The 23,789-nt window shown below is 45.4% G+C and overlaps 1 protein-coding gene across 2 annotated transcripts; it reads right to left on the reverse strand.

Annotated features, from left to right (window-relative positions):
* Nucleotides 1-802: 802 nt before the first annotated feature.
* F2rl1 (F2R like trypsin receptor 1) lies at nt 803-13,966 on the reverse strand. Of its 2 annotated transcripts, none has more exons than XM_045134099.1 (2): nt 13,752-13,966; nt 803-3,087 (listed from the first exon to the last, which is right to left on the reverse strand). In XM_045134099.1, the coding sequence occupies exons 1-2, from the start codon at nt 13,831-13,833 to the stop codon at nt 1,976-1,978; spliced, it is 1,194 nt and encodes a 397-aa protein (XP_044990034.1). In that variant the 5' UTR covers nt 13,834-13,966; the 3' UTR covers nt 803-1,975. The 2 variants fall into 2 exon arrangements, with proteins under 2 accessions (XP_044990034.1, XP_044990035.1); XM_045134100.1 differs by lacking the exon at nt 13,752-13,966 and adding an exon at nt 12,119-12,213.
* Nucleotides 13,967-23,789: the final 9,823 nt, after the last annotated feature.

Here is a 23,789-nt window from a genome sequence, read left to right on the forward strand (position 1 = left end):
ATACATAAAACATTTTAAAAATAACATAAAATTAAGGGGCGAGCTATGGAGATAGTTCAGTAGGTAAAATGCTTGCATTGCGAGCATAAGGACCCAAGTTCAATCCCCTGTACTCATATAAATTGCATGTATGGTGGCATGTGCCAGTAACCCACTCACTGGGTGAATGGAGACAGGTAGATTTCTAGAGCTCACTGGCTAAACCAGTCTAGTTTAATGTGGTGCACCCTTTAATCGCAGCATTCAGGAGCAGAGGTAGGAGGATCGTTGTGAGTTGGAGGCCATCCCGAGACTACACAGTGAATTCCAGGTCAGCTTGGGCTAGAGTGAAACCCTACCTCATAAAAAGAAAGCAAGGAGGAAAGGAAGGGAGGGAGGGAGAAAAGAAAGAGTGTGAATTCATGAGGTGCAGGGTTTGGATTACACACACACACACAAATACACATGCAGTGTGAAGATCAATCACTTCATAACATCTTGTCTTCCCATATACTATACTGTACTTCTCTTCTCTTGCCTTCAAACAAAAACAAAACACAACTCAGAAAGCAGTTATAAAAAAAAAAAGCCATGTGTTATTTATAAATCAATCATATATAAAATAATACTTTAAAGTCACAAATATAACCAGTGTATAAAGTCAGTTTGGGGGTCAGGTTATAACTTCTTGTTTGTGCAATTTTTTTCAAACAGAGATGAGGTCCATACCCCATCAACTTTAATTCCATATTTGATAACAAGTGAACAAAACTGACAATAAATACTGCAACAATCACCTTTAAAAGTACTAAGTGACCAGATGGGGGCTCTCTGGAGGAAGAAAGGAGCTAGCAAGAGAGGGCAGGGAGAGCGGGTGGAGAGGGAGATGAATGGGTTATAGATAAACACGTCACAATGACACCCATAACTGTGCATGCTAAATTAAAAAAACAATAAAACTAAGTTCTAAGTGGTATTTTTTAGCTTGAAAAAAGTCTATTATTCAAACTGATATCACTGAAAGATTGTACAAAATTTGTATTTACATGTTTAAGTTCCTTATCTAGTTTTTCTTGAATAACGTACTCAGAAAAGCTAAAGAGATTAGTTAATAAAGGAAAAAAGTGAAATCTCCAGTAAGCCATAAGGCAGATTTCACTATAAACCTAACGTAAAGGGACACAAAGCATTCTGGTTGGCTTTTCTTTGCAGACATTGTCACAGTGTCCTGGGACAAGCAGAAGCCATGGTTCTCAAACCTTTGTGTACGGAAGCATCGTTTGAGTTTGCAAAGGGGCCAGCTTCTCCATGTCTGGGCGCTCATTACTGAGGCCCACGAATACGCACATTTAGCAGGATCAGTGGTTTAGATGAAGAACGTTTACATACTGTTATCCAAGGCCGGCTCCCAGTTACTAGATGAGGTCCATACCCCATCAACCTTAATTCCATATTTGATAACAAATGAACAAAACTGACAATAAATACTGCAACAATCACCTTTAAAAGTACTAAGTGACACGTGAGATCAGAAGGGGGCTCTCCAGAGGAAGAAAGGAGCTAGCAAGAGAGGGCAGTCAGAGGGGGATGGTAAGAGATCTGACCAGGGTGTTCATTCAGTTTCTTCATCTTCCTCATCCCGCTGATGCTCCCTGAGGGTTCTCCAGCCTAGGACAGGGCCCAGATGTAGAAGAAACGGTTTCATCCCAGGTGCAGTTTTTGCTAGTCACCGCTTCTCAGTCACTTCACCAAGTTCTAAAGCCTCTGCTTTTGCCAGGTCAGTTTCCAGGACAGGTGAGTAGCAGAATTCTCACCCATGCCAATGTGGGACACTTACACCATGCAAACGGGGAAGCTTCTGGTTATCTTGTGAAGAGATATATCCGCATGGACTGTGTTGAGATTAGCTTGGTTAAGAAATGACAGCCCTCCCCCCCCCCACGAGCTCCCCACATTAAGTGGGCTCCATGCCCTATGGTTCCACTCCACAGAAGACTCAGTAGGAAGTTTTGACGGTGGTTGAACTGGAAGAGTAAGAGCTGGATTTCCTGGAGAACTTCTTGGAGGAAAGGGAGATTTGCATCCGCTGCACGGTGCGGACACTCCGACAAAGGAGGGCGTTCTTTGCCTGGTCGCGGAAGTCTTGTGACACGAAGTAATAGACAAAAGGGTCGAGGCAGCTGTTGAGGGTGGACAGGCAGAGGGCCACGATGTACAGCGCGTACACGTGGCTCTGGCCTCGGCTCCTGATCAGGAAGTAATGCACCACGAGCAGAAGGTTACTGGGAGTGAAGCAGATCAAGTACATGGCCAGGACTGTGACGATGAGTCGGATGGCCCTCTGCCTCTTCTTTTCCGAATGCTTGTCCATGGCCGAAGAGCGGAGCGTCCGGATCATGAGCACGTAGGCCGACGCTGTGAGGAGGGCTGGGAACAAAAAGACGCCGATGGCCAGAGAGAGGAAGTAATTGAACATGTCCCCCACCAGCACGTGCTCCGGCAAGACGTCGTGACAGGTGGTGATGTTGAGGGCTGGGATGTAGATGGTCTGCTTCATGACGTACAAAGGGACGGTGACCAGCGTGATCAGCAGCCAGATTCCCAGAGAGACACCCACGGCGATGTGTGTCTGCTTCCTGGGGTGCACCATGGGGTTCACGATGACCCAGTACCTCTGCACACTGAGGCAGGTCATGAAGAGAATGGAGCAGTACATGTTACCGTAGAAAAAGCTGATGAGCACCTTGCACAGCGTGTTCCCGTAAGTCCAATCATTGCCATGTAGGTGGTAGGCGATCTTCAGGGGGAACCAGATGACAGAGAGGAGGTCTGCCAAGGCCAGGTTGCCCATGTAAATCACAGCGGGGTGCTTCTTCTTTGTGCGGAAAAGAAAAACCCACAGGGCCATGCCATTACTGGGCAGACCAATCACAAACACAATGGTATAGATGACTGGAAGAAAGACCGTCGTCAACTTTCCAGTGAGGACAGTTGTAGAAAACTCATCCACAGAGAAACCGGGTTCCACTGTAACTCCTCTCCCTGAGATTGGAGGGGCCGTGCCCATCTTACCAATAAGACTCCTCCCTTTAGAGGGCCTGATGGCTCCTGTAGTAAAGAAGGCAGGCAACAGTCAGTATTACCAAGATAAACATTCCAATAAGACTTCCTGGCTTAAATGAAGATATTTAGATTAGGTGCTAGAGAGCTCGTTTAGCAGTTGAGATGCTTGCCTGCAAAGCCAAAGAACCCAGGTTCGATTCCCCAAGACTCATGTAAAGCCAGATGCACAAACTCATCCTCCCTCTCTCTGTCCCCTCCCAAATAGATTCATTAATTAAATATTGAAAATATCTGAAAGCTGGGCGTGGTGGCACACGCCTTTAATTGCAGCACTTGGGAGACAGAGGTAGGAGGATCGCCGTGAGTTTGAGGCCACTCTGAGATAGTGACTTCCAGGTCATCCTGGGCTAGAGTGAGACCCTACCTTGAAAAACCGAAAACAAACAAACAAACAAAACCCTGACAATTTATGTACTTCAATTATGTTTACAAGCTGTCTGAACTTATTAATTAATTAGTTCTGTTTTTATCACATACCTATCAACAGTCCTTTGACAGGTCGTTAGTAAAACTCAATTTAGGATTGTGCAGTAACTCTTCTAGATTCTCTAGTGTGCAGAAGCCCTGCCTGGCTGCTTAATTTTTCATTTTATAAGGGCCATCTACCCCAGTCTGGCCCACAGCCAAGATCAGGCCTAATCAGCTATGCCCTGTCCCAGAGCTCACCATAGGGAGATCCCCAGTACCAAGGGGCATTCCCCGTCCACCTACTACAACAATGGACAGGGATTCCCACCTCTGTGCTGGCTTCTGACATCGCTTCCCACAGAGTCCAGCTGCCAGGCAAGCCTTCATGCCTCAAGGCTATTGGGCATGTGTGTGTACTGATGCCCAGTGTTTGTGTTCTGACTTCAAGCATGTAACGTAGCAAGACTTAACTTACTGTTTCCCTCATAGGATGAGCCGAACATTAAGTAAGCACCTTTAACCACTAAGCCATCTTTTTGTTTTTTTATAAATATTTTATTTTTATTTGTTTACTTGACAGAGAAAGAGGGAGGGGAGAGAGAGAGGGTGGGGGAGAGAATGGGCGCACCAGGGCCTCCAGCAAATGAACTCCAGATACGTGCATCCCTTCTGCATCTGGCTAACGTGGGTCCTGGGGAATCAAACCCAGGTCTTTTGGCTTTGCAGGCAAACACCTTAACCGCTAAGCCATCCCTAAGCCATCTTTTTAAAAAATATATTTTTTGTTAGAGAGAGCATGAGCATACCAGGACTTCTTGCTGCTGCAAACAAACTCCAAACCATGTGCCACTTTCTGCATCTGGTTTTACGTGGGTAATGGGGAACTTGAACCCAGGCCAGCAGGCTTTGTAATCAAGTGCCTTTAACCACTTAGCCATCTCCCCAGCCGAAGCTGAACATAAGAACCGCAAATAGAACTCTATTTCTATTTATGATGTAGCACACACCTTAAGTGGGTAGGGAGGCTGAAGTTGGGGGATTGCACTGAGTTCAAGGCTAACCTGGGGCTCCAGAGAGAGTCCCAGGTCAGCCTAGGCTAAAGTGAGACCCTACTTCAAAAAGTTAAAAAGAATCACAACTAAAACTGGGTGTGGTGGCACATGCCTTTAGTATTGGAGGGCTAGGGCAAGTGAATTGCTTGAGTTCAGGAATTCAAGATCAGCTAGGGTAACACAGTGAGACCCCCATTTAAAGTAAAACCAGGGCTGGAGAGATGACTTAGTGGCTAAGGTTCTCACCTGTTGAAGCCCAAGGACCCAGGTTCAATTCCCCAGGACCCACGTAAGCCAGATGCACAAGGTGGTACATGCATCTGGAGTTTGTTTGCAGTGGCTGGAGACCTTGATGTGCTCATATTCTCTCTCTCTCTCTCTCTCTGTGCCCCTTTCTCTCTCTCGCTCCCAAATAAATGAGTAAGTCAATTTTTAAAAAAAATAAAAATAAAAACTGATTGAGAGGGGGAAGGGATATGATGGAGAATGGAGTTTCAAAGGGTAAAGTGGGGGGAGGGAGGGCATTACCATGGGACATTTTTTATAATCATGGAAGTTGTTAATAAGACTTTTTTGAAAAAAAATTATAACAAAGTAAAATCAACCAACACAAAACCCAAGAACCACTGATTGTTATGCCCATTCTCCACCCTGCTCCAAAAGGTGTTCAAGGACCGATGGGAGGTAGTGAGGATGCTGAAGACTTTTAACTTACTCATGAGGCACCAGCGGGCTTCACCACGTAGAAAACACTTGTACCACAGTTTTTGTACCCAGGACGACAGCACAGCTCTCCTAGGTTTCCCTAAGCCTGTGTGCTTGGCTACCACTTCCCCTCTTCGGGCTCTGCACTCAGGGGTGAAAGGATTGCTCACCTCTCTTAAGGTTTCTCTATCCAGAGCTATCAGCAGAGTAGAACTGGATGGAGACTCTAGAAGTCATTGTAAAAAAAGATCAAGGAGGGGCTGGAGAGATGGCTCAGTGGTTAAGGCCCTTGCTTGCAAAACCTAATGACCTAGGTCTGATTCCCCAGGACCCACATAAGCCAGACACACAAAGTGGCACATGTATCTGAAGTTCATTTATAGTGGTTGAAGACCCTGGTGCACCCATTCTCTCTCTCTCCCTCTCTCCCCCCCTCTCTCTTTCTCTCTCTCTCATTCTCTCTCTGTTTCACTCTCAAAAATAAATAAAAGGAAAAAAAGAATGCCTAAATAAAGAAAAAAGGAAAAAGGAAAGGTGATATAACAAAAGGTATGGATATGGGCCAGTCATGGTGGCACACACCTTTAATCCCAGCACTCGGAAGGCAGAGGTAGGAGGATCACCGTGAGTTCAAGGCCACCCTGAGACTACATAGTGAATTCCAAATCAGCCTGGCCTGGAGTGAGACCCTACCTCGAGAAAATAAAACACTAAAAGAAAAAAAGAAGGAGGAGCAAAAGAAGAGGAAGAACAGGAAAATTATTACTTTTCCTTATTACAAAGCCAGAGAGCTGGGAGTGCCACCTTTAATTAAGTTCACCACTTAGGAAGTTGAGGCAGCTTTATGTGTTCCAGGCAAGCTTGGGCTGCATAGCAAGATCTCATCTCAAAAGACAGTAACAATGAGCTGGGCATGGTGGCGCACGCCTTTAATCCCAGCACTCGGGAGGCAGAGGTAGGAGGATCGCCATGAGTTCGAGGCCACCGTGAGACTGCACAGTAAATTCCAGGTCAGCCTGAGCTAGAGTGAGACCCTACCTTGAAAAACAAAACAAAACAAAAAAAGACAGCAACAATGATAACAACCAATTTGTATTAACTGCCTTTTTTAACCTTGGTACATGCCAAGCTGCAGCTTAAAGGTCTCTGAAGCCCTTTCAGCACACTTGCCAGGTTCTGACCGTGTGCCAGCTCTTGCGTCAAACCCACACACCTTGGCTAGAGATCCGCTGCTACCCCAGATTCTAGCTGGGGTGAAGTACGCTGCAGAGTTGAGCAGAGGCTATTACACGTACAAAGTTGAAACCTGGCTACAAGAGAATCTTCATTTCCAGGGCTGCAATCAACAAGAACACACCCCAGCAGATGCTGAGGACAACACCCCACCTCAGGGAGAGAAACAAGCCCTGTTGCTAACTCACCAAATCCTTAGTACCAGTAATAGACACTTTTTCTCTCACCCTCCAACAGTCAGTAATGCTGAGTTGGAAAATCAGCCTCAATATACTCCCACGTGTACAGCAACACTATAATGTGCGCTTATCTGCAGATACCAAACTATAAAAACCAGCTGTAGAGCCGGGCGTGGCAGTGCACGCCTTTAATCCCAGCACTTGGGAGGCAGAGGTGGGAGGATCTCCAAGAGTTGAAGGCCACCTTAAGACTACATAGTGAACTCCAGGACAGCCTAGGCTAGAGTAAGACCCTACCTCAAAAAAAAAAAAAAAAAAGCCAGCTGTAGGGGCTAAAGAAATGGCTTAGCAAAATAGAAATAGCTTAGCCTAAAAAGACAAGGACCCAGGTTTGATTCCCCAGGACCTACATAAGCAAGATGCACAAGGTGGTGCATGCGTCTGGAGTTCATTTGTAGTGGCTGGAGTCTCTGATACGCCCATTCTCTCTATCTGCCTCTTTCTCTCCATGTCTTTCTCATAAATAAATAATAAAAAATTCTATTTACAAAAAAAAAAAAAAAAAGCTGAGCATTGTGGGACATGCCTTTAATCCCAGCACTTGGGAGGCAGAGGTAGGAGGATCACCGTGAGCTCAAGGCCACCCTGAGACTACATAGTGAATTCCAGGTCAGCCTGAGCTAGAGTGAGACCCTACTTCAAAAAACAAACAAAAAAAAATACCAGCTGTATGGCTGGAGTGATGGCTTAGCGGTTAAGATACTTGCCTGAGAACCCTAAGGATCCAGGTTCCATTTCCCAGAACTCGCATAAGCCAGATGCACAAGTGGTACATGCATTTGGAGCTCTTTTACAGTGGCTAAAGACTCTAGTGTGCCCATTCTTTTTTTCAACCTACTCTCTCTCTCTCTCTTTATATATGTGTGTGTGTGTGTGTGTGTGTATGCCTCTCTTTCTCAAATATATAAAATATTTTTTAAAAAGGGTAAGACTCCTTCTCCCCCCACCCCCCACCGAGGTAGGGTTTCACTCCAGCCCAGACTGACCTGGAATTCACTATGTAATCTCAGGGTGGCCTTGAACTGCTGGGATTAAAGGTGTGCACCACCACATCTGGCTGCATAAGGCTCCTTACAATGTGCTTCTGCAGACACAAAATGGCCTAGAAATCCATGACCTCATAGTGCTTGACACTACTTACACAAGACCATCACAATAGTAGGAAAAGATCATGATATCAAAATAAAAGAGAGACTGATTGAGAGGGAGAGGGGATATGATGGAGAATGGAATTTCAAAGGGGAAAGTAGGGGGAGGGAGGGAATTACCATGGGATAGTGTTTAGTATCATGGAAGTTGTCAATAAAAAATAAATTAATTAATGGGCTGGAGAGATGGCTTAGCAGTTAAGGGGTTTGCCTGCAAAGCCAAAGGACACAGGTTCCATTACCCAGGACCCACATTAGCCAAATGTACAAGGGGGCACACGCATCTGCAGTTCGTTTTCAGTGACTGGAGGCCCTGGCATGCCCATTCTCTCTCTCTCTCCCCTCTTTCTCTGTCAAATAAAGAAAATAAAAATATTTTTAAAAATTAATTAATTAATTAAAAAACAGCTGTAGAATGGCTGAGGAGAAGAGAACCTCCATCTTTTCACCTATTTATCTTGGATTTTAGCCCCAATGAGTACAATCTCATACAATTTGGGGGGAAGAATAATTTGGTAAAATGTATAAAAAGTTAAAATGTATTTGTTTTGCAATCTAGCAATTTGCTTCTAGGAATTTGTCTCAGACACTGAGTAAACTGCAGAAAACTACTTCATGGACAAAAATAGTTCCTAGGCCATTGTTCATCACAGTAAAACAAAAATGATGAACTCAGCATCTATCAAAAAGGACACAAGGTTCAAGAATTTGTGACATTTATACTTTGACTACTAACGTATAGGCAAGGCGGGGGAGATGGCTTAGTGGTTAAAGACACTTGCTTGCAAAGCCTGCTAGCTCTAGGTTGATACCCCAGTACCCATATAAAGCCAGATGCACAAAATGGCATATATGGGCGGGATGTGGTGGCTCACACCTTTAATCCCAGCACTTAGGAGGCAGAGGTAGGAGGATAGCCATGAGTTCAAGGTCACCCTGAGACTACATAGTGAGTTCCAGGTTAGCCTGGGATAGATGAAACTCTACCTTGAAAAAACAAAAACAAAAAAAAGATGACATATATGGCCTGGGCTTAGTGATGAAAACAAAACACAAACAAACAACAAAGACGGCATATATGTGTGGAGCTTATTTACAGCGGCAAGAGGTCCTGGTGTGCCCATTCTCTCTCACACACTTAGACAGAAATATTTTTAAAGTACAGACAGACAATACATAGATTATATAAGATAAATAAATTATAGGACAGTTGGTAAAGTATGTTCCTTCTATCTGCCTCTTTCTCTCTCTGTCTCCATCAAATAAATAAATGCTTTAAGTATGTGCGTGTATGTATTTTAGCATGAAGAACTCTAGTAGCGAGCCGGGCGTGGTGGCGCATACCTTGAATCCCAGCACTTGGGAGGCAGAGGTAGGTAGATCCGTGAGTTCAAGGCCATCCTGAGACTCCATAGTGAATTCCAGGTCAGCCTGGGCTAGAGTGAGACCGTACCTCGAAAAACCAAAAAAAAAGAACGCTAGTAGCGAGTAGGCCAGTAATCTTACTCAGCAGAGCACAGAACAAGCACTTAGTATAAGTTCCTCTTTCCCACTGTCCTCTAACCCCAATAGTTCTTTGTTCCCAAACCTTCAGAGCACAGGTTAAAAAAATAAAAAGTCATGGGGCTGGAGAGATGGCTTAGCGGTTAAGCGCTTGCCTGTGAAGCCTAAAGACCCTGGTTCGAGGCTCGGTTCCCCAGGTCCCACGTTAGCCAGATGCACAAGGGGGCACACGCGTCTGGAGTTCGTTTGCAGAGGCTGGAAGCCCTGGAGCGCCCATTCTCTCTCTCTCCCTCTATCTGTCTTTCTCTCTGTGTCTGTTGCTCTCAAATAAATAAATAAATAATTAAAAAAAAATAAAATAAAAAGTCATATCAAAATAAAAGAGAGACTGATTGAGAAGGGGAGGGAATATGATGGAGAATGGAGTTCTCAAATAAATAAATAAATAAAAATTTAAAAAAAAATAAAAAGTCATATCAAAATAAAACAGAAACTGATTGAGAAGGGGAGGGAATATGATGGAGAATGGAGTTTCAAAGTGGAAGGTGGGGGGAGGGAGGGCATTACCATGGGATATTGTTTACAATCATGGAAGTTGTTAATAAAAAATAAAGAAAGATAAAAAGTCAGGATGGAAAGATAGCTTAACAGTTAAAGAGCTTGCCTATGAATCCTAAAGACCCATGTTTGATACCCAGATCCCACATAAGCCACACACACAAGGCGAGGCATGTGCAAGCCTACATGCAACATGAGGCACTCATCTGGAGCAATGACAGTGGAGGTCCTAGCATGCCAATTCTCTCTCATAAAACAAAAAGAAAAAAAGAAACAATGCCGGGTGTGGTGGTACACGCCTTTAATCCCAGCACTCAGGAGGCAGAAGTAGGAGAATCCCACGAGTTCGAGGCCACCCTGAGACTACATAGTGAATTCCGGGTTAGCCTGGACCACTACTTCCAAAAAAGAAAAATAAAATGTCTCAGTTGCTGAGTTCCCCTCCCTAGACACATGTTAAGGAAATGTCATGTTTTTTGTTTTTTGGTTTTTTACAGGATGAACCACTTTTCTCAACATTTGCCCAGATTTATATATATAACATAAGAAAGTCAAATACAGTAATGACAGTAATGAGACATCACCTATCAAGGTTAATAAGTAACTACAAGTCAAGCAAAGGGCATAAGGGAATCAAGCACCATTTCAAGTCCATTTCATGGTCATTACAGAATTTGCTCATGCTACAAAACACTGGAAATAATCCATGTATCTACTCACCAAACACTAATGTGGATAGAGCTCTGTAAAAGAAGCTTACCTAGCACCATCTCTCCAGCCCAAGACTTTTTTTTTTTGAAGATAGGGTCTCATTCTAACCTCTTACAGTAATCCTCCTACCTCCGCCTCCCAAATGCTGGGTTTAAAGGTGTGCACCACCACGCCTGACTAGAAAACAATTTTAAATGATTAATACACCCTCAAATATCTTAAAGTCACTAAAACTTTTTATATGTGCTATTGGTTAAGTTCCACAATATACTTGTATAAGTTTTCCTATCTTTGGGGGGAAAAAAGAAAAGAAAAAACACACCAGGCGTGACAGACTACATAGTGAATTCCACCTCAGCCTGGACTAGAGTGAGACCCTATCTCGAAAAATTTTTAAAAAGCATTTCTATCTTGTTTTAATCCCACCACTTGGGGACAGAGGTAGCAGGATCACTGAGTTCAAAGTCGATCTGAAATTACATAGTGAATTCCAGGTCAGCCTAGGGTAGAGAGAAATCCTACCTTGAAAAAACAAAAATATATATTTTGTGAATAAATGTATGAAAACATGGGAAAAGATAAAAACCAAAATGTTAGTATTGTTTATTTTGGGTACTGAGGTTTGGGGTGACTTTATTAAGTGTCTTCTCTTTTCTTTGTTTCCCCTATAATAACAACATTTTACTTTTATTTTTTATTTTTATTTTATTTATTTATTTATTATCTTTTTTTTTTTCCTTTTGGTTTTTCAAAGTAGGGTCTCACTCTAGCCCATGCTGACCTGGAATTCACTGTGTATTTTCAGGGTGGCCATGAACTCACAGCGATCCTCCTACCTCTGCCTCCCAAGTGCTGAGATTAAAGGTGGGCACCACCACGCCCAGCCACATTTTACTTTTATAATTAAAAAAAAAAAAAAAAAAAAAAACGTTGGTCGGGCGTGGTGCACTTCTGTAATTTCCACACACTCAGGAGGCAGAGACGGAATAACTGCTTCAAGTCCCAAGACAGCCAGGTTATAGTAAAACCCTTCCTCGATGAAAAAGTACAAAGAAAAGACCATACAGCCTTTGAAAAAGAAATGGATTCACTGTGTCACAGAGAACTCCCAGGCCTGTGACAAGGTACAAAGAAAGTGTCTCCAGGATGGGGTAGCATGTTTAGTATATGCAAGGCTCTCCAGCTCAGCAAGAAATCGTTAAAAAAAAAAAAAAAATCTATAGAGAAAAGTAGGAAGAGAAGCTGATGTAAATATCACCCTCAATTCAGTGTCCCCACCCCCCACCTGTGAAATGAAGTTATTTTAGCTTGAGATCCCTTCCGTAAGACTATCTGGGGGAGCGGGGGGAGGAGGGAGGTTTGAGGAGAAAATTCAAAACCCTATCTGCTCTTTAGCAAAGCAAACTAAAGTGCACAAAGAAGGAATATGCTAGAAGGAGATGGACAAAGACCTGCTCACCAGCAAAACAAGCTTTGGGGAGACTCCATTTCCTATCCGAATCAACTTCATCTCAAGCTGGAAAATTGGGAGGAAAGTTCCATGTATCTAAAGCCTGGACATGCCTAGACTGACTCTTTAGGAAAGTTACTCCGCGAAGAAATAGAAGGACGTAGGAGGGGGAAAAAAAAATCCAAGGTACAATATTAAATAGCTCTGGTTAACAAGTGACTGATTTTTCTTTTATTAAAGTTCACTTTTCTATTTCAGGGATCCTGAACCTCTCTCCTCTCAAGTCATGGCGCTGGGTTTCCTATACGCACTGTGTGAATCACGCAAAGTGTTGGATCACCTCCTACACTCTTTTTTTTTTTAAGTTTGCACACACTAACCTTTGGCCCTGAATTCTAAGTTTCTAACAAAGTGTTCATAAGAATGAGTACTTCCCAGAATAAAGAATGCCTTTATTTGGATGCTGACCAACAAAATGTCTATCTGGGGTGCACGTTCCAAGTTTACACCACAAAACTTTTGACTTTGTTTTTTATGGGGTTTTGGGATTTTTGTTGTTGTCTTGCAATTTCAAAGGTTAAAAAAATCACATTCTTCAGTCTAACTATGTTTGGGGGGGTTGTTTTTTTGTTTTGCTTTTTTTTTTTACAATGTCTTTAAGAGGGGGATAAAAGTGAGAAATTCCAAGTCTCGCAGGACATGAAAACCTCCCCTTGAATGGTACCTGGGCTGCCCCCAAACTGCGAGGCCTCGCTTAGCATTACAGTAGAGCGGTCGCAGGCGGTAAACATCGCCCAAGCACACTCGGGCCAGCCAAGCCCAGGAGACAGCACCCGGGCGCCCCACGCACCCCACTCCACCGAGCACAGGCTGGCTCCGCCCCGGGACCGCTCCCTCCGGGATCGGTTCCCAGGCTTGGGCAGCCCTTTAGTCCTAGCCATGGATAGCACGAAAGGACCCAGAATCCCGGAACCAGAACATCACTTAGTCGACTGTAAGAGCCCCAGAAGTGCCACTTGTAAATGCACTGGCAGCCCAAACGGCCTGAATTTCTCACCCTAGATCAACCGCTGTGGGTACCAAGAGTGGTGGACTCCGGTGAGTCTATAGACCCCAAAATAAGGATTCCAGTGGCGGGGATGGGAGCTCAAGAAGCGCAACAGAAGGTTCCCGCACTCCCACGCACTCCACCGGGCCCTGAGCCGCGAACTCGCTAAGACCGGGGTCCGTCAATCCCGCCACCGCCACCGCCACCTGGGCTCAGTCTGGATGGAGGCAGTCGCCGGATGTGGGGAAAGCTCTTAATGGCTTAGTGTTTGCAAAGAAACCAACCCAGGGGAGAGGAAGCCGAGTCCCTTGGGTAACTCCTAGACGCCGGCACCACTTCCCTCCCTCCCTTCCTTCCTTACTCCTATAGGTGGTAGTTGGGAGTGCCCAGACCGAAGCCATAACCCCTCCAGCCTGGCCCCACAGATGACCCGGTTGATGGTCAGGGGTACTGGGACCAAAAAGCAAGGGAGGAGAGGCTGGGGGATGCGCGCAGGGGGAAGCGCGCGGGTGGGTGCGCCTCTTCCTCTGGTGCAGCGGGCCCCGACACCCCAAGTCCTCGGCTCGGTACGAGCCCCTTTTGGTTGCGTCTCACCTTGGGAGGTGCGATTGCCCGAGGCCGAGGCCACCATCAGGAGGGCGCCGGCCAGCAGCCACACCGCTCTGGCACCCCGCATCCTTGCAGCAGCAGCCAGCCCCGACGGGCAAGCGGGAGGAAACCCACTCGCCGCACCCCGAAGCGGCCACGGTCTCACCCGCCTCGAAGCAAATCGCAGTCCCGGTGCTCTTCCCCTGGGCGGGATCCGGTTCCAGTGAAACCGGAGCCACTGGGCGCACCTGCCCGAGGCCACGCCCCGGGTCCCCGAACGCGCGCCGCGTCCCGCCCCCTCCGCCCCGCCCCGGGCCACCAGGCCTGTGCCCCGGCTCCCGAGCGCTAACCTGCGTCCCCACGGCGGGGACAGTCGCCCGCGGGAGAGGCCGAGCCGGTGAGGTGGCTGCATTGGAATGCAAATGACAGGAAGACTGTGTTCGCGGGTTCTCCGGGCCTGGGCGAGGTCCCGAACTACCTTTAACCTTTAATTACTCCTAGAGAACCTGTGTGGTCAAGCTGAGCGCACGGTCCTTTGCGTCCGTAATTGTGCCATTGAGCATTGCGGACCTGCAGAGATTTATATTTCTGTTCATTTTTGGTTTGTTTGTTTTCGAGATAGGGTCTCGTTCTAGCTCAGGCTGACCTGGAATTCACTATGTGGCCTCCAACTCACGGCAATCCTCCTACCTCTGCCTCCTGAGTGCTAGGATTAAAGGCGTGCGCCAGGGCTGGAGAGATGGCTTAGCGGTTAAGCGCCTGCCTATGAAGCCTAAGGACCCTGGATCAAGGCTCAATTCTCCAGGACCCATGTAAACTCGTTTGCAGTGGCTGGAGGCCCTGGCTCAGCCATTCTTTATCTATCTGCTTCTCTCTGTGTCTGTCACCCTCAAATAAATAAAATAAACAAAAAATAAAAATAAAAAAATAAAGGCGTGCCCCACCAAATTTCTATTATCTTCTTGTTTAATTAATATGTGTGGCCGGGTGTGGCAACACACATCTTTAGTTCCAGCCCTTGGAAGGCAGAGGTAGGAGGATTGCCATGAGTTTGAGGCCAGCCTGAGCTAGAGAGAGGTCCTAGCTCATAAGACAAAACAGCAACAAAAAGTGCTCCCCCTCCCCCAACCCCTGCACACATGTGGAAGCCAGAGGACAACTTTGGGTGTCCTTACTCAGGCAGGGATCACCTTCGTTAGACACAGCATTTCTCATTGGCCTAGAGCTCACAAAGTAAGCTAGACTGGCTAGCCAGCAAGGCCAAGGGATCCTCTGGCCCCACCTCACCAGTGTACCTGCCCAGCATCATCTTCCTAGTCCAGGCTGACCTGAAATTCACTGTGTAGTCTGAGTGACCTTGAACTCACAACAATCCTACCTCTGCCTCTCAAGTGCTGGAACTAAAGGCGTGAGCCCCCACGCCAGGTTTAATATTTATACTTTTTATAGACATGCTAGAGATTGAACTCAGGTCCTCATGCTTGCAAGGTAAGCACTTTATGGACTGTGTATCTCCCCCTAGCCTGCTGCCTCCTGTTAAAGTTTGTTTTTGTTTTTGTTTTTGTTTTTTGAGGTAGAGTCTCACTCCAGCTCAGACTGACAGAGTAGCCTCAAACTCTTGATGATCCTTCTGCCTCTGCCTCCCAAGTGCTGGGATTAAAGGTTTGTGCCCTCAAGCCCGGCCGAAGGCTGGGTTTTATATCCACCACCACATAAACCAGGCAGATGGTGCACATATGTAACGCCAGCCACTAAGCTCTTTAAGCATCTGGGATGGGGTTTACACCTGTTGAAAAGTCCGACATTTCCTCAAGATAGCCAGTGGTGGTTAGTCCTGTTTCATTCATCTGCTCACACAAGCAGAAAAATAAAAGGAAGAGAAATCAGTGGCTCTAGATAGGCCATGAGAATGGAATGCTTAACCTCTGGATAACAGAAAAGGACAGAAAAAAAAAAAAAAAACTCCTGGACTGGAGAGATGACTCAGTGGTTAAGGCGCTTGCCTGCAAAGCCTAACAACCAGAGTTTGATTCCCCACTACCCGTGTAAAGTCAGATGCACAAAGTGGCGCTTGCAGCTGGAGTTCATTTTCATTGGTCCTGGTGCCCATTCATTCATTCGTATTATTATTCTCTCTCCCTACCTCCCTTATGGTCTGCCTGCCTACAAATAAATAAATAAAAGTAAAAATTTAAAAGAAAAAACAGCTGGGAGTGGTGCCTTTAACCCCAGCACTCAGGAAGCTGAAGTAGGAGGATTGCTGTGAGTTTGGGGGCCAGCCTGCGACTACAAAGTGAGTCCCCGGTCAGCCTGGGCTAGAATGACACCCTACTTGAGATCTCCACACCCCACTCCAAAAAAAAGTCTTACCAGCACACACAGTGGCCATAGTAAGCTGTCCAGTAGATCAGACAGTTCTCTTGAATGGGGCATCTCGGAGGAGACTCTCATGGTTGTGTCTTAAGTGAGTTCTTTTGGCAATGGGAATGAATTGAGGTTACCTTTGAAATCATGGTGGCCCTGTGGTAGAGTCTGTCTTCTCTTTTTCTAACACCTCAGATATAGTATTTACCCTCCCTGTGCTTTAGTTTCCATGCGTCTTAAACAGGATCGGGACTTTTGTCTAGTGTAAAGGTGTGAGGATTTGAAAAATTTAAAAAAAAAGTGACTCTGAGGAGGGTCCATCATACCCCTGTACCGTAGCTTTCAGGCTGTGGCTCCCAGGGCCTCAACCCTCAGTCCTGTTCCTCCCATTGACTTCTAGAAGCAGCACAGGCGTCGACCCTGTCCTGAACAGGGGACGGTGCTTCTGAAGGAGACCAGGCCACTCCTGAGAGATACCCAGGCCTCTGATGTCCCTTCAATCTTTCCTCGCATCCAGCTCATCTGTAATGATTACTGTGACATCCGTCATGTGGGGAAGGTAATAGCAGCTTTCCCGTAGGAAGGTTGTGAGGATTCAGGTTGCTAAATGCCCAGGAGATGTTTTTGAGCACTGAGGCTCGTATCTAGTACACACCCAAGAAACGGGAGTGCTGTGCAGCGACTGCCTTCAATGAGGAATCCACCTCGCTCTCCAGAACCCTCCATCGGCCTCCTGCACTCTTGGTGTGAGTTTTCACTAATGCTCTATATGAATAGGCTTTGGGTCATGAGACTTTCCAAGAAAGGATTTTAATGAATGATGGTATTATTTAATCATCTCAAGAATGTGGTTTCTTGGGCTGGGAATATGGCTCAGAAAGAGAGTGCTTGCCTAGCCTCCTTGAGGTCGTGGTTCTGTCCTTGGCATAATGACAATGACAGAATATATGTAGATAGATAGAGAAGAGGTAGATCTGTGTGCCACACGCCCAGCCTTACAATAGCTTTGTAATGGGGCTTTCTCCTTTTGTCCATAATCAATCGTCTGTATCTGGCAGTCTTCATTCGATACAACAGTCAGTGTAAACCCATGGAAGCGCCCATCCTTGCTGAAGTGCTGAGGTGCCCCCCCCCCATTCACACACATACAACTTTCTCACTTCATCTCTATTATTCTGCGCCATGTATGCAATCTGCCATTCCTCTGTACTTGCTACCTCTCTCTCTCTCTCTCTCTCTCTCTCTTGTTTTGTTTTGTTTTCTTTTCTTTTCTTTTTTCAGTAAGGTCTCACTCTAGCCCAGGCTGACCTGGAATTCACTATTCTCAGGGTGGCCTCTAACTCATAGCGCTCCTCCTACCTCTGCCTCCTGAGTACTAGGATTAAAGGCATGTGCCATCATACCTGGTTAAGTTTTCTTTTTTTTTTAAGATTACCTTTTATTTTTTCTGCCACTCAAAATATTTTTAAGGAAAAAAAGTTGGGAAAGACTTTCAAACTTAAGCCAAGGCTTCACCTGAGGACAGGTAGAGGCAGAATTAATCATGACATCACCGGAGAGAGGTATCTGCAAAAGGCAATCTCACCTTCCTGGAAAATGATCATGCTGTGTGGGGCAGAATTGGCATCCTCCTCAGGAAGCCAGCTGACAGCATCTGCGCCAATGACTACTTAATGAAGTAAGTGCATGGTGGGGCGGGCTTGAAGGGAAGTCATGATGCTTGCTAATTGCAAAGGTGGCAATGGATGGTCTTCTGAAGCTGAGGTGCTCATTTAGGAAGTCCTCATGGTGGGTGGTCAATAACTAGACAAGAGATGGGGAGGACTGGTGAAATGCACTTGGATGGGGAGGGGTTATTTCCAGAGATGATTGACGCATACGGGTGGCAACTTCCAACTAGTCACCAAGATGATAAAAAATCCTGGCAGCAACGGAGGGATGGCTTAGTGGTTAAGGTGCTTGCCTGCAAAGCCAAATGACACAGGTTCGATTACCCAGGCCCACGTAAGCCAAATGCACAAGGTGGCACATGCGTCTGGAGTTCGTTTGCAGAGGCTAGAGGTCCTGGCGTGCCCATGCTCTTCCTCTCTCACTCCTTCTCTGCCTTTTTCTGTCTGTCAAATAAATAAATAAATAAAAACTAAAAAAAAAAAAACACTGCCCGGGCTTCTAAAAAAAAACTAAAAAAGTTTTTTAAAGAAAAAGAATCATGGGGCTGGAGAGATTGTTAGTGGTTAAGGCATTTGCCTACAAAGCCAAAGGACCCAGGTTGATACCTCAGGACCCACATAAGCCAGATGCACAAGGTGGCGCAAGCATCTGGAGTTCATTTACAGTGGTTGAAGGCCCTGGTGCACCCACACCCTCTATCTGCTTCTCTCTCTTTCTCTCTCAAATAAATTTTTTAAAACGTTTTTTTGAATTAACAACAAAAAGAATAGTGGGGTAATGGGGTGTGATTCAGTATCTGTGTGCCTGCCTTCCCTTATTTCTGAGCATCTGTCACTGCTCCCGTCATTCTCCACTGATGCAAAACTTAGCTTCTTTAACCTTTTCAGTATTTACTCATATCAGTGACTCTCCGGGAATCTTCAGGCATTTAGAACCAGATTGGGACCATAGAGGCATCCAGCCTTGTGGACTGAAAACTGGTTCTCTGCCTCTCTAGCTACAGAGGGACATTGTTGGATCACCCAACACCAGTTTATTATATAAACCAATCTAATCTTGCCCTCTTTCTGGCAAGGTCTTCTGGGAGCATCCTGCACAAGGTAGAACCTAGCTTACTGTGAGAAAGGAGGGTGATACCAAAGATAGACTTTGCATTCTTATCTGGAAAGAATCAGACTTACCTGGCCTGTCTAGGGTAACAGCAAAAGCCTCATTTCAAAGAAGCTGATGTCTCATAAAATCATTTATGAGAGCCTCCTTGAAAAATGAAAGGGAAGAGACGCCTGTGTATCCCAACACCTACTTTCAGTGTGAGCTCTTGCTCCTTGCCTCTTGGCAATGACCACAGACACACCCTCCACTGCAGGGTTTTCTGAACAGTTCCCTCCTTAGATTTTCATACAAAAAATACTTTTTCCTTTTTGTTTTTTCTTTTTTCAATATTTTTATTTTATTTATTTATTTGAAAGAGAGGGGGAAAGAAGCAAAGAGAGACAGAGGGAGAGAGAGAATGGGTGCACTGGGGCATCCAGCCACTGCAGACGAACTCTAGACACATGTGCCACATATGCATCTGGCTTACATGGGTCCTGGGAAATCGAACCTGGCTTTGCAGACAAGTTCCTTAACCACGAAGCCATCTCTCTAGCCCTCCTTTTTGGTCTTTTTGAGGCAGGGTCTCAGTGTAGCCCAGGCTAACCTGGAACTCACTCTGTAGTCCCAGGATGGCCTAGAACTCACAGTGATCCTCCTACCTCTGCCTCCCAAGTGCTGGAATGAAAGGTGTGAACCACCACCCCCAGCTTTATATGTTTTACTTATTTATTTATTGGAGAGAGATCAAGAGAAAGAGGCAGATAGAGAGTGAGTATAGGCACATCAGGGCTCTTGCCACTGCAAACGAACTCCAGATACATGTGCCACTTTGTGTATCTGGCTTTATGTGGATACTGGGGAATTGAACCCAGGCCTGCAGGCTTTGCAGATAAATACCTGTAATCATTGAGCTATCTCTCCAGCCCCAAGATAGGATCTCATGTAGCCCAGACTGGCTTTAAGATTACTGATACTTTTGTGTGTTTTGTTTGTTTGTTTTCTGAGGTAGGGTCTCACTCTAGCTCAGGCTGACCTGGAATTCACTGTGTAGTCTCAGGGTGGCCTTGAACTCATGGCGATCCTCCTACCTGTGCCTCCCGAGTGCTGGGATTAAAGGCACGTGCCACCATGCCTGGCCCCCCTGATCCTTTTTTATCTCCACCTTCCAGGTGTTGGGATTATAGGAATATGTTACAATGCCTGGCTAGAATGTGATAATTCTATCCCTAAATTCACTCAAGCAAAGAAGGTGAGAGGAGCCTTAGAGATAAGGAGCTGTGATTCTAAAACATAAACTAAGCCTGTGTTTAGAAAATACTGAGCAGGAGGGTGATACGCATCTCTGCAATCCTTTGTGGTTATCAGCTATATACACAACAGAGTTCTCTCACTGGCATGGTGAGATTAGCACCACAGTGACATGAGAAAGTGTGCATGAAGTCCTTTGGAAACCATGAAAGCATGCCCAGGTGCAAGGGGATATCCTCATTGCTGGTCTAACCACAGCAAAAGAGTGTGCTAATGGTGATCTGAAAGGGAAGGACCAAAAAAATTTTTTTTCAATAAATTTTTCTTTTTATTTGAGGGAGAGAGAAAGAGAGAGAGAGAGAGAGAGAGAGAGAGAATGGGTACACTAGAGCCTCCAGCTACTGCAAATGAACTCCAGATGCATGTGCCACCCTGTGCATCTGGCCTATGTGGGTCCTGGGGAATCAAACCTGGGTCCTTTGGCTTTTCAGGCAACAGCACTTAACTGCTAAGCCATCTCTACACACACACACACACACACACACACACACACACACCACACACACACATCCTTTTTTTTTTTCCAAGATAGGGTCTTCGTCTAGCCCAAGCTGACCTATAATTCACTATGTAGTCTCAGGCTGGCTCAAACACACAGTGATCCTCCTACTTCTGCCTCCCAAGTGCTGGGATTAGAGGCAGGTACCACCATATCTGGTGAAAGTGAAGTCTAGAAAGATTTTAGACCCTGGTGAGACAGCTCAACGGTTAAAGGTGCTTGCTTGCAAAACCTGATGGCCTGAGTCTTATTTGGCACTGCCCACATGAAGCCAGATGCACAAACTGGCACATGTGTCAAGTTTGTTTGCAATGGCAGGAGGCCCTGGAATGCCCATTCTATGTATCGGTGCTATCTCTCTCTCTCAAATAAAGAGATAAAATACATAGGTTTTGGGGTTTTTTTTGTTTGTTTTTTGGTTTTTTTTTTTCCACCTGAGGTAGGGTCTCGCTCTAGCCCAAGCTGACCTGGAATTCACTATGTAGTCTCAGAGTGGCCTGGAACTCACATCTGTCCTCCTACCTCTGCTGGGTTTAAAGGCATATACCACACACTCAGTGAAAATAGATTTTAAAAAGTATTTTATTTTAGAGATTAAAAGAAGGAAAGAGAGCCGGGTGTGGTGGCGCACGCCTTTAATCCCAGCACTCGGGAGGCAGAGGTAGGAGGATCGCCATGAGTTCAAGGCCACCCTGAGACTACATAGTGAATTCCAGGTCAGCCTGGACCAGAGTGAGACCCTACCTTGAAAAACCAAAAAAAAAAAAAAAAAAAAGGAAAGAGCCAGTCGTGGTGGCACACGCCTTTAATCCCAGCACTTTTGAGGCAGAGGTAGGAGGATCACTGTGAATTCGAGGCCACCCTGAGACTACATAGTGAATTCCAGGTCAGCCTGGGCTACAGTGAGACTCTACCTCAAAAAGCAAAAAAAAAAAAAAGAAGGAAAGAAGTCAGAATTCTTGCTGTAAGACAAGGAGAGGGTTTCCAGAAATGGAGAAGTCTGCTGGAGTTGGGACTGGGGCTTTACTGGGGGGAATTTACTGGACTGGGGCTGAGCTAGTCAGTCTAGCTAACATGCCAGATGCCTTGGCAGGTCGCCAGGTTGCTAGGACTGTAAGAGATCCCATTTATATTCCTAGGAAAAGGAATACTCCTTAAAAGGGGATAATTTTTCTCTTATGGAAAAGGGGTGTGCTCCATTAGGGAACAAGAGATATGGAAAGACCGAGGTTTGGGCCTATAGTAAGGTGGAAGCTATGAGGATTCCTCTAGGAAAGAAAAGCGAAGGAAATGCCAGATTCCCCCTCCTTTACAGGCTCAAGGACATGTCCTGTATTTAGCCAATTTTAGGGGGCCCTCTTAACCCTAAATTGCCTCACTTCAAATTCCAGGCCAACCAGGGCTTTACAGTAAGACCCTGTCTCAACCCTCGCTGTCCCCACACAAAGAGCCAATAATCAAAAATATATATATATGATTTATGTATTTGCAAGCAGAGAGATATAGAAGAGAGATAGACAGAAAGAATGGGTGTGCCAGGGTGTCCAGCCACTGCAAATGAACTCCAGATGCATGCACCACTTTGTGCATCTGCCTTTATGTGGGTACTAGGGAATCAAACTTGGGTCCTTAGGTTTTGTAGGTAAGTACCTTAACTGCTGCGGTATTACTCTAGCCCAAAAGCCAATATTAAATACCATATTAGTTGGAAATAAATCTTTTAATTCCTAGCCAATGAAAGGTTTTTTCTTTGCAACCCAGCAGGACCCTGTTACATCATCGTACTTAAGATCTGATGGATTTTCAGGGTAAGAGAAAGAAAGGAGTGACAGAGTTGTGGGAGACTTAGTGTGGAGCCATTTCCCAAAACTTAGGGCCCAAGAGCCTAACAGAGCTACTGTGTAGCTTCAGCTCTGGACAGCTACTTATATTAATTACTGCTACTGTTGCAGATTTTCTTACTGTTAAGACTTTTGTCTCTTGATCATGAAGAATTAGGCATAGGCAGTAAGCTAGAAAGGAGATATAACGGGAATAGAAAGGAAAGGAGGGGGGACGTCATAGATGGAATTGTATATAAGCAAATAGAAGAGCAGATTAATGAGGGTGAAAAGGCCTAAGTGAGGGCAGGGGAAGAAATTGAGTAAGGAAAGGTGGAGGGAGGGCTAATCAAAATCTAAGAGGATATAAACAAATCATATGGAAATCTATATTTTTGGACAATGAAACACTCAGGAGCCATAGATTGTTGCTAGAAAATTTTCAGTGTCAGGGATGGGATACCTTCCAGTGAGTTGTTGGCCAGGGAGGTCCCTGATGCCCCCAAAACATTACAAGCCATTGATGAGACCCTTGGTTTCCCACCAGGAATACATGGTAAGACCCTATTGCTGGAGACTCCACATACTTGGGCTGCAAGGTCACTGAGAAATCATCCTGGAACTGAGCTGAAAACCTCCTCCATGAGACCAACTGACAGAAAGCTGGAAAAAAGCCGTGCTGCATGCAGCTCATTGAGAGAGAGAAATCACCAGTGAAGATACTCAACAGTGGACACTACAAGCCTTATATTTGGCCAGCTAGGCCAAATAAGCCAACGGGTACAATAGTGGCACATCTGTTATGAGGAAACCAACTGCCCTCTAATTGGACTGGAGGCCTGCTTCATGGGAGGGAATACATCCCTGATACTGAAAACCTACCACAGGGGTAGTCATGAGCTCTAGGGGTGTAACATCTGCTGTGGTCTGGCTAAATGTATATACTATGCTCACCAAACTGCCCAATAAGCACTTCTCTTAATGTTCATACTCTTGTATTAATGTGACTCTCACTTTTTCGTTAGAGAACTTTCTCTTTTCAGAAGGCAGTGGCCTTGGGATGACTCAGAATGCATCACGGTACTGAGAAAAAGTGACAGAGGAGTGCTCAGTATTGAAATATCTCAATCACACCTTGCATGGCTCAGGGTCCATTCCAGAAGAGGTGATGGAAAGAATGTAAGAGCCAAAGGAAGGGTAGGACTCCTTACAATATGCTCCTCCAGACACAAAATGGCCTGGATATCCATGACCTCACAGTGCCTGACACTACCTACACAAGACCAT

This window comes from Jaculus jaculus, chromosome 14 (assembly GCF_020740685.1).
Source record: "Jaculus jaculus isolate mJacJac1 chromosome 14, mJacJac1.mat.Y.cur, whole genome shotgun sequence".
Lineage (NCBI taxonomy): Eukaryota > Metazoa > Chordata > Mammalia > Rodentia > Dipodidae > Jaculus > Jaculus jaculus.